Source organism: Solanum lycopersicum, chromosome 3, assembly GCF_036512215.1.
Source record: "Solanum lycopersicum chromosome 3, SLM_r2.1".
Classification (NCBI taxonomy): Eukaryota; Viridiplantae; Streptophyta; class Magnoliopsida; order Solanales; family Solanaceae; genus Solanum; species Solanum lycopersicum.
In genome coordinates, this window is record NC_090802.1 from 2847618 (window position 1) to 2862767 (window position 15150).

Sequence of the window (15150 nt, forward strand, 5' to 3'; positions counted from 1 at the left end):
TTATGCTAAAAATATATTAAATAACCACTCTAAACCTACAATATTAATGTTCTTCCAAAATTCCACCAAAAGAAAAAGAAAAAAAAAGGGGGTTTATTTTATATATATATATATATATATATATATATAAAATAAAAAATCATTGTCCCTTTTTAGATTTGGTAGCCCTGGTCTTAGTTGTTGAAGTCAAGTGCAATAGTAATTAGTAAAATCTGACATGATTTACTTTCAAAATAGTTTAATTTCCAAAGAAATACATATATCGTTATTTACCATCCGTTTATGGAGTTGTATATTTCAAAAAAAATTTGTTCCAAAGAAATAAATTTGTTTTAAGCTAAAGTATGAAATTAAAAGTACAGGACGTATATACAAAAATTAAATTAACCTAAATATGAAAATATGTTTCAAACTTTGGTTAAATCCACCTTTCAAGTAAAATGGCTTTTCTTCAACAAGTCAACTATATTTTAATTTTATTTTTGCATTAGAGAAGATAAGCATTTTCCTCTGGCCATTGTGAATTCTTTTTATATATCCATAAAAATTGTGAGTATTTTAAAAGCTATATTTTGTCTTTAATATGAAAAATAAAAAAAGGTATAAAAAAATTCAAATTTTTGGGGAGTGTTTTTAGTTACTTTTTTTTAAAAGTTATACTCCAAAATTTGCATTTAATCTAAAATTTCACAACTTCAAGTTGAATTTCATAATTTTTAGAAATTCAAAAAAAAAAAAAAAAAAGAAGTTCACTTTTTTCATTAGTAAAATATGTAGTTATTTTAAATTTTCATATCTGAAAGCTTCGTTGAACCACTAAACATTTTCTAAGCTTAGCTATGAAAAATAAAAATTACATTAACCAAATATTACTTGGACAGGAAAAATACCCAAAATTTGTGGTGTAAATGCATGACTGCTGGTCCCTAGTGATTGGACAAATTGAGATCAATTTTAGAGGTGACAAATGGTAGTAGCCTAGTAGGAGTATTAGATATTTTATTTTTAGTTTTTCACTTCGTGTCGATATTCGTATTTGAGTTTGACTATTTCAAATTCATGTAGAATAAAGCCCATTCTAGGTTTGTAGCTTCGTATTTCCTATTAAAGATTTTTCATATTTAGATCGAACTCGAAACCTTAAATTAAAGGAAAAGCAACATCATCTACTACACTATATTTATTTACGGTGCATCAAATATTATTTTATTATATTGTTAAATTCGCTATATAATGGCAAAATATGCTATTTCATATAAAGATCGATTAGGGATGATGACCCTTTTATCTCACTTTTGTTTTTTTGTAACTCTACGCTTATTATTACTTTTCCTTTGGAAATATTATTAAGTTTATTTTTTCATATTACAAGTCTTAATATTGTGAAACGATAAAAAATATATAATTTATTTAAATATTATCTAAATCAAATAAATAATATAAATAAGCATAATGTAGTCATTATCTAGGAAGAGTATAGTTGTGTTTAAGGGCAACTAATAGCTTATTTGGTTGAACTTTAAAAGAAATTTAATTTGAATTTTTTTTTTTGGGTTAGAAATACTTTTTTGAAAAAATACTGTCAAATAAGTAATTTGGGCTTTCACGAATTAATTTGAGAAAATATTTATATTATTATTATATATAGCAAAACAATTTGCGTTTACAATAACAGTTTCAACAATGTTTACGAGAAAAAACTACTATTTTAAACTTTTTAGCAAAACAATTTGCGTTTACAATAACAGTTTCAACAATGTTTACGAGAAAAAACTACTATTTTGAACTTTTGAAAATTAAATGAATTTTATTACTATTGAAAAATATTTATTTTCACCTCATTAAACTAATTAAGTATCTCAACTTTCTAAGGTAAACACTTAAAAACACACATAATTGACTTTCTAAAACTTTCATGATTGAACCACACCTTAGTTAATTGATGAAGTCACATACCACACTAATTTAGTGTGCTATAAAAATCCTTAAAATCACTTAGATACTTAGTGTTCATTAAATGTTAATTGTTTGTTTATTAGTTTATTATTTATCTAATTACGAAATTGTTGTTTAGCTAATTTCATAATGTTAATGTGTTTAAGCGGTTTTCTTCGTTATGTTAATTTAGTTAAAAAAATTAAGTAGCTAAAAAGATTGTTATAATAGGTTTTAGGATGAAAAGTTAATTGTTAGTAGTATTAGTTAAGGGTTGATAATCATTAACTAACAATAAATTTCAAACTTAACAAATTTAAGACTATATCTTTTTAAAAAACAAGGTCCAAAATCTGTATAAAAAATTTACAAGATCGAAGTACTGACGAATTGTTATCTTCTAAGAAATTATATTTTATGCCTTGTAATTTTAAGACTTACAACACTAATAAAACAAACTTGAAAAGATGCCTATTCTAAGTAAAAATAGGGTTTAAATCTTGTCATTTCAAGACCTAAACTATTAATAAAATAGACTTGTGAAATATGTACTTAATTCTAAAAACATAGAATTTAGGACTTATAGATCATGTGATTTTAGGACCTAGCGTATCAACAAAATAGATATGAAAAAATGTCCCTTTTAAAAATAGGGTGTGTACTCATATCCTAAAATATTAAAAAAGTATATAGATTTGGAAAAATGTACCTTCTAATATATTAGGTTCAAGACCTAAATTGCTAAAATAGATTTGAAAAATGCCTTCTAATAAATTAGGTTCAAGACCTAAGCTATTAAGAAAAGTAGATTTAAAAAATATACCTTCTAAAAAATTAGGATTTAACTCTTAATTTCAAGACTTATCACACTAATAAATCAAACTTGAAAAAGGTAACTTCTAAAAAATAGCATTAATGTTTAAATAAATATTTATTAAAGATAAATATAATTCCTTTTTCATTTTTATACAAATTTTAGATATCCTAGATATCAAAAGTAAATATCTTTACATATTCAAAATAAAATTACATATATTAACTTGAGATGTTTGACAATTTCATGTTATATTGTTTAAAACAAATAAATGATATTTATTTTGTTAAATAATCAACATATAATAGATTGGACGAATAAACTATCGAGTAACTAAACTTTAACTCTATAAAATAATATAATTAGAAATTAGATCTTATCCCTAGAAAAAAAAGAATCGAGCCTAATATTTTGTTAATTATATATATATATATATATATAAAGTCATCAAGTACTGAAGCGATATTTAACTACTTATATAACACACTAAATTGATCCATTATGTGACTTTATTGATCATTATAGTATTTCTGAAAAGAAAAGTTGAGTAAATATTATACCTAGAAAAGCCTTAGGTGAACTCCCGCCTACATTTTAAAATGTACCTAATTTTATCTCAAGTCCCATTTATGTCTTAACTATTATTAATTACATCTTTCTTTTAATGAGTCCGTGTTTTAGATGATTAAACTATGTAAGATGGCTATTGAAAAACATTTTCTTTATAAAAAAGGAAATTTATCTAATCAGAACTATCTTCATTGTTCACCAATAACAACTACCTTTATTGTGGTTTATTGTTATCACCCATCATCACTAACTATAATATAATCATCATTATCGTAATCATCAATTTATTTGATTTATAATTATTATCACCCACCATAAATCACCACTATCAATCACCGCATTATATACCATCCACATTATTCATCGTTATTATAAACAATCACCAATCGCCATTACTAGTAACTACTACGTACACCACAACACCATCCTTAAACAATATTCACAACCACTATCGTTACAATTAGCCAATATAATTATCCCCTGAATAACTCTCTATTTTTTTGTTGATATTATACAACATATCAAATATAATTTCTGTAGAGAAATTAATATGTAGTATATTATAGTATCTTAACATTTTATTAAAAAATTTATTATTTTTAAATAAAAACAGTTTTTTATACATTTAAATGCTAAAAAGATAGTGACATATGTAAATACACACGTCTTAAAATGTGACGTAAATAAAAAAAAATTTAAAATTAAACTGTTCCTTGTGGGGACCACCACCCAGAACTGAACAGAAATAATGATGATGAAAATACACCTGACTAGTGAGCCTCACGTTTCCACGCTGTAAAATATGCGTTGGTAGTAGTGCGAAAGAAGCGCTAAATAAATCCAAAAAAAAAGAAGAAGAGGGAAAAATACATAATACACAAAATTAAATAAAATGTAGAAACCCTAGCTAGAATACTCTCTTTCTCTCTCTTTCAATATACTTTCCCTCCAGACTGTGGTTTCCTCCATGAAATGGGAAATGGAGGTGTATGAAATCGAAGCTGTTCTCGAGAAAATATGGGATTTACATGATAAACTTAGCGATGCTATTCACTCTGTTTCTCGAGCTCAATTCCTCAATTCCGTCAAGTCTCGCTCTAAGTCCGATGACTTTTACGGTCACCGTTCTAACAAGAGAAATGATAACAATGGAGATCAGGTAAAGCATGGTTACGTTTTCGTTAAGGAGTTTCCTGTTGATGAGGATGAATCCGCTGTTCATGAGGCTAAGAGTCTCAATGCTATCCGGACCGCACTTGAACACCTTGAGCACCAGCTCGAGTTCTTCCATGTAACTTCTTATTTCTATCCTTTTTTTTTTGTTTGTTTTATTGGTCTATTCATATAATCTATTCGTTTTTCATTTTCTGACTGAATGAATTTAGCCGGCGTTGTTTGAAATTGTCTACTGCTGTGTCATGCGTTAGATTTGATGTTTTGTGATGCTATGCTGCAATTAATCTGGCTTGTGAAGTTCGATCAAAATGAAACGTAATGATATAATCTGAGTAGCTGCTTAGCATTTTTATTACTTACATGTTAGTACATCTTATATAGGATCCTCAAGCAAAACCAACTAATTGCAAGAGGAGAAGGAGGAATTGATTTGAAAAGAAAGAGAACACTAAACCTGTGTATTTGTTTTGTTTTCATGCTTCGAGTTTTAAACAATGTATTTTATTTATTTTTGAAATAGGTAACTTTAGTTTTAAGCTATGTATTTTGCTCGTGCTGATATTGGTGTTATCACAATTAGTGCTGAAATTCCATCTTGTCCACGTCCAATGTAGAGCAATTACTGCAAAAACCTTGTGGTTATTTGATACTGCAACATGCAAGTTTAGCATGGTATGATTGTATACCACACTATCCCTTGCCAAATTTTTCATAGAAACAGGATTTTGACAGCTTGGTTTTTATTTGGTGCTCATAGAGAAAAGTTTGATTCAAGTTGCGGTGAAGACTAGGTAGTATTTTTGTTGAGAAAATGGTAAAAGGCCCTCCCAACATACTGTCGTTTTACTAAACTATACACATATTGATTACCAGGTTCTTTTACCCCCTTGAACCTTTTATTTTTGGAATTTTGTAACCCTTAAATGCTGACCCGTCCAAGAAGTTGAATACACCTCTTGTAAGAGTGTAGGGATTGAACGAATGAAGCTATGATTGCTAAAATTGAAATAAATAGTCCATCTATCGGTTTCCTATTGGAGATTATATATTTAATTCAACTTTACATTTAAGATTTCTTTTTTCAGGTTTGTTTTCTTGCTCTTTATTCCTTCTTATCACAGTAATCACACCAAGACTATAACTACTGCTATCATCATTTCCGTTTGCGATCAGAACCCCAAATTTCAAAGAATAGGCAGCTGTAATATCAGAATTTGAACTCATTAACGCATCCACATACCACTGCCCTGTTTTCCATCTTCCTCAAAATTGATTGTCTCACCATTATCAAAGTTCAAGCATTGGAGTAACCCATAAACACACAATTTACCCTTATCTTCAGATTCTTGACTACCCAACAGTCCAACTAATTTTTGAACTTTTTATCTAATTAGGAAGGTAATATGAGATAAGTTGTTAGGTTACCGAGGAATTAAAAACACAATGTCTCTCGTGTTCGAAACCCAATTGATCTGCGTGTTGTTAAGGTAGGAAGAGATCTGTTTTAATGACAATCTGAGTTTGACATTAAATTTTGTTTCACCTCTTTTTCTTAATTAATTATGAATCACTCTTGTTCCTTTTCCTTTGCGCAAGCTTGTATCTTCATGGCTTTTCTCTGAAATAAATAATGACAGAACTATGTTGTTCGATTCTAATGAACTATGATGTGCATGACTTTTCTGGATTTACTGTATGCATCTCTGATGGCGTACGTTCATTGAGGTTGGTATCAATTGTGTTCTTTGAGGTCGGTATAAATTATTCTTTTGATGTCCACTGAAAAAAATATTAAGGCGTACATGTGCATTAAAAAGTTGTATCCAACATTAATGGCTGTGTGATCTGCTTATAAATTCTTGTATAAAGATAGTATAGTTAGCAATAAAATGGAAGAACAACTAGGAGTGGAAAGGATGAACAATCAATTGGTAACTGGCTTGTACTGATCTTGTTTGGTTTACTGAATAGACAAACCTAGTTCTTTGTTCAACTAGAAGCATTCTGTCTGCAACTGTGTCCACAGGAATAGATCAGTAGATGCTAAAGTAAATTTTAACACTAGTAGACAGCTTGAAACAAAGCAGGTTCTAGAGATGCAGCAATAAGGAAAAACCACCACCAAAGGCTGCAACACTTCTAACTTTGGCCTCTGCAAGTTTATGGACACCCAACATGAGACGGCGAGTGACCTTTGGAGTTGTAATCTTCCATGGACCAAGAGGTGAAGCTAAGAATATTTGATAGAACTAAGAAAGAGAGTGTGAGAGATCTAGTGTCTTAGCTTCCACAACTTGCATGAAGTAATTTTAGGATATGTTTTGCATATATTTCTGTAGTATAACTTTTTGGTACTAAGATTTATTGGTTCTTTTTTGGGATGAAGATTGTCCGAGCGAGCTTGTTCACACCTCAACTATTCCACCGGATACCTACAGACTCCTATCAATATTGGATAAATTTTCTTGCCAAAGATTAGGCAGATTCATCTAGTGATGCTTTTGTCTCTGATTTGAACCTCCTCATGGTTTTCTTCCCACTTCATTTGACTGCTAGGTCACACCTTTGCACTACCGAGACCTCAACAAAAGGTTGAAGCAATTGACGTTCCAAGCCATGTTTTGCCCCAAAGTATCCAAATGAAAAGTACTAGGAAAAATTGGATTTATTGATATTTCGGTTGGCGGTTGGCTGTAATTACATACATATGCCGAACAGCCGAAGTGTTAGAAGTTTATTATTAGTCAAGCATGATCCAAACATGATTAATGACCCAAGTAAGGGAAAAACACACAAAAACAATTGAGGAGAGGCTTCGAGGAAACAAAATATAGCATACTGCAACACCTAAGAATGTGGCCAACGTCAAATGAAGTGGGTTCAAACCTTTGAAAGAAGGGTTCAAATTCCAGCACAGTTACTTGGTACTTGTGTTGGTGGGCACCTGTGGAATAGTTGAGATGCGATTAAGCTGGTTCGGACATTATCATTATCCACAAAAAAGACTGAAAAAGATCAAAGTATAATAATGGACACCACAGTCATTAAAAAAAGATATAATGGTACCCTTCGGGGTGGCTCAGTGGTTTATGTTGGACGTCTCAAGTTCGAAACCCCTTGCCAGCAAAAGCAAGGGACACAAGGCTTGCCTAGTGCGGGTTACCTCTCCTATGTGATTTGCGAGTTATTGCATAGGAGCGGGGGTTTTACCTTGTGCGCAGCCAAAGGGTAGCGGCTGCGGGTTTCCCTTGTCATTAAAAAAGGAAAAAAAAAGGTATAATGTTGAAAAGAGCCAACCAATTCTAATACTGAATCTGTAATCAACTTATCCAAACAAAACATAAATCAAGAATATTACCCTTGTATTAGTTGTCACTTAAGAAATATGTTCACTTCCAGTGGAAGTTTTTTGCTGTCTCAAATTTTTCTGGTATGGAATAATGATTCATGACAACTCTACCATTTATACACTCGTAGATTTATTTAACTGGCTGCTCCAAAATGTTCATAAATTTCACCATGAGAATATTCCGCTTATCCAATGTCAATGTGCTAAATATACATCTAAACCTAGAGACTATGCCAATTTTCAGGTTTAATCTCTCAGCCATTTCTGTTCAATAGAGGTAAATTTGGGGAGTTTTACCATTGGCAATTGCGCTGGTTAGTGTATTTCATTGGTCCATCTGGGGAGTCGTGGTACCTTATGCATAAGACCGACTTTTCTTTCTAATCAGCTTTGATGGCATTGGAGACTTGGAGTAATTGTAGTAAATGCAATCTATATCTTGTTCTTCAATTGCATTACTTGAAGTGGTTCATGATGTGTGAGAGCATTTTCTTTCTTCTTTCTGGAGTTGTGGGGTGTTGGGGCAGGTGCTGCTAATGCGTAACAGAATCAGTTACAAATTGGTACAGAGATGTGGTTGGTGAAGACAAGTAGTTGGTTTGAGCTATTTACATTGATTAGAGTATGTTTAAAGTAGAAGAACGTCAAGTTTGATTTATGAAGATGTAAATGGATAGATTTTTAACTCTTTCTGAGATCCTCCTCTTTATTGCTGAATATGTACTAGAAGCATTTGCATAATGATATCTTAGTTGGCTCTGTTTTTTTTCTAAGAAGTATGACTGCACAGTTTGATTGACTTTAATATTTATTATGTACAATAGATATTAACTTCCTAGTTACTTTTTCTTCTTCTTTTTGGGTGCACTTGTACCAGACCGTACAAAATCAGCAACGTGCAGAAAGGGATGCTGCTCTTGCTCGCTTAGAGCAAAGCCGAATTGTACTTGCAATGCGATTGGCTGAACATCCAGGTAAGAAATACAAATTCATTGAAGAAGCTAAATCTTTGGTGGGAGATGTTCGTAATGGCAGTCAGTTTGTTTCTCCTGAAAATCTGTATGGTCCTGCTACAAGCGCCACAGGTGAAAATTTAACGACGCAGATAAGAAAGAGATCAAATGCTCTATTCAATATATTCTTTTGTAGTTTTGATTTCTTTAGAAAGTCTCTTAGATTGGATGAAGTGGGTGGAATTTTGGGGAATGCAGCGTTGGTTGCAATCAGCATGCTTGCACTGATGCATCTGCAGCAAGTTGGTAGCAAGGAAAAATACCTTTTGGACCTCCCGTTAGGAGAAGACGTTGACTACAGCAGAAATATTAGAAAAATCTCTCAGCCTGAGGGGTCATCATCCAGCCTAAATTTGGATGTGTTGTCAGCCAGGGGCTGAAACCGAATATAGTGAGGATTGGGGAGAAAGAGGACATTAGATTGCGTCTTTTTGTAAGTAGAAATTTGTTTCTCTCAAAAAGTTGTAATAAAATGTTGGATTTTTGCCCCAAATTTTACCGAGGTGGGAAAACCAAGTTTCTTATGGTAGACAGTAGTAAAGGACTATCTATAAATGTTGTAAAGAGCTAAATCTTCCTTTCTTTGGAACATATAACATATTTTATACTGTAGTCTATGTGCATGTTTGATTACCTGTTGCCAATAACTATGTCATTCTTCATCTAAAGGTAATACTCAGAATGTTATCTATTAGCATATAGAAGATTATTAAACATGCACGGGCAAGCGAACCCTGATTGTCAATCTGATTGAGCGTCGTTGCGAAGAAGAAGACATATACGGGTCGTTTTTGTGGGTTGGATTGAAGAATTGGGTTTTTTGGGATTGTGTATGATAATTGCCCCAAAAAGGTTTAAGGGCCCGAACGGTTGCAATTATAACCCATCGGAGTTAAAAAGTTAGTCATATTAAATTTAACGGCTAAAACTTAAATTAATAAAATTTAGGGGAATTTTCACATATAGCCACTAAAAATAACTTGATTACTCTCCATAGTTATAGTTTTAGATAATTACAGTTCGTAACTTCATGTTATTGGGAGGAGACAGGCGGGCGAGACTAGGAGAGAGAGGAGAGAGGCGAGAGGGAGGGGAAAAAGAGTGGCAGAAAGGTGAATTGTATATGTATATTGGTTAGATAATTGTATATTATATATATATATGTATTTGTGTATATGACAAGATTGGAAGTGGGAGGAGAGAGGCGAGCGAGAGAGGACAGAGAGTGGGAGAGAGGTAAATTTTATATGTATATAATTGTATATTATACATATACATTTGTATATAGGGCAAGCAAGACGAAGGGAGGAGAGAGTGGGACAGAGGTGAATTTTATATGTATATATGTTAAATAATTGTATATTATACATATGTATTTGCATATTCTTGAGAATTATACATAAACAAACGTGATTAATTATACAAACTCGAAGTCAGCCCAAGTATTTAATATATAGTGTTAGTCGCAAGTGGTAATTATAGCAAACTATAATTATAATAAGTAATTAAACAGTATAAGTTTGCTTTGTTGCTCAATTTCCCTAAAATTTAAACTAAGCTCAAGAATATAAATACAAACTATTGAGTTTCTATTTCATGCTATTGTATCTCATTGTAAGACTATCTTTCTATTGGATCACATGAAAGCCCAAATGCCCAAAACTAAAGTCCACCATAAACTGAGCCACGATATATCTTCTTTATCCTATAGTTGCGAACGCGTACGATTTACTCAAGATAAAAGATTATTGAGAAACTTACGTAAATATATTCTTTCGCCATTTAGTTTATGTTTGAGTATGATGAATCACTTCGTGTCGACCTGTTCCCAATCCACTTTCCGACCTCATATGAGAATGGAAAACTGAAGCATTTTATCCATCGGTTGATAAAAAATCGCGAACCAAAGTATACATTATTTAAATACTTTGATTGTATATGTTATTTATAGGTATATGTATATTATCTACATCTACATACTATATAGATATTTTGTAAACTAGAAGGTCGAATGATATTTGACTGTAATTTATCCTTGATGAAGAGTGGGACCTAGCTACAAATGAAATGGTCCTCCTGGATAATCTTGATTAATCAGATAAGCATGCTTAACCTAAACTTATAAGAAAAGTTGTTTTATTAAGAAATGGTCCATCCAGAGAAAACTTGAAAAATCATCAATCCTTTAATAAATAATAAAGTAGTGAAATTTGTAATTGCATGAGATTTGGCATGGCCCTTTTAAATCTCTACTACTTTTACTAATACATATCTTTTTAGTTGGCGATTCTTTAATAAATTAATAGTGGGGAATGGGTTGATAGTTGCATTTCCACGTTATACATGTATGCTTATATCATTTTATTTTTTATATAATAAAGGAGTTGTTTGAATCGCGTAGGAGCGGTTATATATTGATAATTATTTTTATAAAATGTCATGTAGATAAATTAATCATTTAAAAGATGTTATTTTTCTCTATTATATGCACTATAACTTTTAATTTTATCAGGAAATTTAAAATTTGAGTTAGAAGATTGTGTAACTAAAAATACTTAATCACATATTCAAGTAATGAATTCAAACATCACATAAAAATTCAAATTTTTGAATGAAATTACTGACAAGTCGAATAAGTTATCGATATATTTAACCTTTTTTTGATACTTGTTTTCTTAGATTTTTGTTTGAATTCTTACTAGAATCATACTATATTATAACATAGCATTCCATATTTGAAGGGCCAATATGTCGATAAGACAAAAAGAACAAAAAAACATTCTCCTGTTTTTTGGTCTACCTTTTCCTTCTTCTTTTTAATTAAAGAATTTAGGCGTGCAATATTTTTGTGCTTTCGGCAATTGGCTATGTAGACTCTAAAATAATATTTTATTTTATTTTTGTATTTTAATTTATAGGTCAACCCCCCAAAAGGGTGATGTATTTATGATACAATTATGAGTTCATCTTTAGAGTACGTTGAGACATATATTATTATTGTTACATGCATGTAATATTGTTAAATTAATAAGATCTCAATCAAAAGTTGCTAGAGGTTTGTTCTTTTTCATGTCTTTTTCAAAATGTTCACTTTCTTTTCTTTCTTCTTTTTTATAAATCATATCGCAGATCCCGATATTCAAATACTACCAAGCTAGAGTACGGTAGGGGCAGAGGGAATTTCTGGTGGAGCGGTGAAATGCATAGAGATCGGAAAGAACACCAACGGCGAAAGCACTCTGCTGGGCCGACACTGACACTGAGAGACGAAAGCTAGGGGAGCGAATGGGATTAGATACCCCAGTAGTCCTAGCCGCAAACAATGGATACTAGGCGCTGTGCGTATTTAGCGATTTTGGGAATATTAAATATCTTGTTTGTTCAGTATGAGCGAAAGTTTCTAATTTTTTTTTCGTGAAATAATATTCCATTGATATAATTTTAACGATTTGAGAGTATTGAGTACCTTATTTATGTTAACAATATAATTTGAGTTTTGTCATTAAGGTTGTTAACACTTTACTAGTTAGACTAAGGATCTCAATAACTTGCTAAAGTTTTACACGATTATTCAAAAGTTTAATTATAATGACTTTCAGTTACTTGTTGGTCATCAAACTCTAATCTTATTTTATTAAAAATGGAAATTAATAAGCTAAAAAATATACTCTCTCTTTCTAGTTATCATAAATGTAATTTCGAACATCACTAAATAATGACATTATTGCAATGAAAATTATCCTAATTGACCTCGAACATAAATATGATTGTATTATAAGATATGCACCTTGTATTTTTCTAACTAATTATCCATCTTTTAAAAAGTGTGCTTCTTACGTTCCGCATGATCATGCACAAGCACTACATATCACTTAATTAATAATAAGACTTCTATCTTGATTGATTACAATTTATCGTCGAACACTGATCTAGATAATTACAAATTAAAGTTAAAATAATAAATCGAGATATTGAGATTTTCCGATATTTTAACATTTGATCTACCTTTCTTTCTTTTTTGGGAAACTTACATAAATATATTATAATAAAAAAATATTTATCATTTATAGCAATAACATTTTATTTTTTTCACTTAACCACTTTTAATTCATTTATAATACAAGTTTAATACATATTACAAAGATAAATTTATCATTCAAATATAATACAAGTTTTAATGATAGATAATACATTTATCACACATTTTAATATAACGTGACAATTTTTTTACCAAACAAACATAATATATTTCAAAAACAATTATAATTCAAATATATTGCATACATAATTCATTTTTAATACATATTACAGAATTATCACAATATTGATATAAATGATAATAAACAAAAAGTATCACTAAAATCAGTAATTATTTTTAAAAATGTATTAATTTATGTTTTTTTCTACTATGTGATTTACATTTTTTTTTGCACAAATCTCAATTTTGATTATATGACAAGTTGGCAAGATCCGTTTTGTGAGAAAAGTAGGGGTCGGTTTGAATTATTATTTTTTTTAAAAAAAAGATCGGACCCGACCCATATTTAACGCTGGCTCGGGGCCCATCAACGTGTTGTCGGTGGGTCAATAGTTGATTAAAATGGGCCCATTTAGTACAGGGCTTTTACCCACTTGGACCAAACTGACCCAAACCACGTGACTCATAATACCTACTATTTATTTGACTCTTCATCATTATAAAATAAAGTTTTTTACAAAACATTTTCACGTTCCCTTCCTTCATTATGTTTTTTTTATTAAATATTCAAAAATCACAAAAAAAATAATAAAAAGTAATCAAAACATTTCATTAACACAATTTTCAACATATTTGTCTCTCTATACATACATACTCACACACGCCCGTATAGGGTTTCGTATCAGAATTTAAGTGAATCTAATATTTTCGAAAGTATTAAATTTTGAAATTAGTGATAGTGAATAATGATATATTGACCTCGTTAAATTTAAATTTCGATATAAACTCTATCTGTAGATAGCAAAAGTTATACGTATGGAGTCCGATATATAGGTCCTTAATTTTCTGTTTGATACAAAAGTAGTTAAATTTTTAATTATTATTCTATGTTTTGGAAAAAAGTGTCATTGGCTTTTGTGGCGAGGACACTATACACCTGGCAAATCATATCAAAGAGTAGTCTTCATTAGTGTCAACCTTTGAAGATTATTGTTTTGACTATTAATTTAGATTTAGGGGTGGTTAGGAATTAGAGTTACATGGGGGAGCTAGTACTAGAATTCATTACGAAATTACGAAAATAATTTTTAGTGACAATAAATACATATATATTATAATACAAAGAGCGCTACAACGTATACTAACAAAAGTTCATCGATATTAAATTTAATGTTGCTGCTAATTGTTCGGCTGCTAAAAATATGTATTAAGAAGGAATTAAGCTATTGCCGCTAATTATGTAAGGTCAATGATTCTAGCTATTGCCGTTAATTATATAAGAGCTTCTTGTAACATCCCCTAGAGATTTCTCCATTGTGATGAAAGTGCATGCAATGTAATTACTCCGTTGCAATATAAAGTTAAAAGTTTCTCATGAGCAAAAACAAGAAGTTATAATCGTTAAAGAATGACAAATATCGGTGATTAATGAGATGAGTGGATTTCTTATCGGGCTTGGGCAATCCTCCTCCCTTTGAGCTAGCTTTTGGGGTGTGAGTTAGGCCTAAAACCTAATTTTACATGATATCAGAGTAGAGCCCGTCTCGTCCGCTGTTGGGGTCCCCAAAATTAAAATTGTCCACGCACCAGATGCTAAGCACTGGGCGTGAGGTGGGGTGTTAAAGAATGACAAAAAGTCCCACATCGGTGATTAATGAGATGAGTGGACTCCTTATAAGGCTTGGGCAATCCTTGAGCTAGCTTTTGGGGTGTGAGTTAGGCCTAAGACCTAATTTCACAATAATACACCTATCTAAATGAAATGTTTATACGTATCATGACTACATATTTGTTGTTTGAATAAGTAACCATTAATGAAAATAATAATAATAATAATAAACGTTTAAAACAACAACAATTAATGAAAGTAATAATAAACGTTTAAAAGAACACATAATTTTAAGTGAAACCATAAAAGGACTTACCTAACGATGTATATAACTTACACTTTTAGAAAAATATCAAAATTACGTTATGGTAAAAGATTTTTGTGTTTAATTTAGACAGCTGCATTATAGGTACAGATGACAAGTTTTTATGCACACACCAACAAGAGAATGAATTGTATCATGTGTGTATATTAAAAGATGGATCA

The 15150-nt window shown here is 30.8% G+C and overlaps 1 protein-coding gene across 1 annotated transcript; it reads left to right on the forward strand.

Annotated features, from left to right (window-relative positions):
- Window positions 1-4094: 4094 nt before the first annotated feature.
- On the forward strand, window positions 4095-9469 carry LOC101253973 (plastid division protein PDV1). Its single transcript, XM_004234135.5, has 2 exons — window positions 4095-4610; window positions 8722-9469. The coding sequence occupies exons 1-2, from the start codon at window positions 4287-4289 to the stop codon at window positions 9235-9237; spliced, it is 840 nt and encodes a 279-aa protein (XP_004234183.1). The 5' UTR covers window positions 4095-4286; the 3' UTR covers window positions 9238-9469.
- The last annotated feature ends 5681 nt before the right edge of the window (window positions 9470-15150 follow it).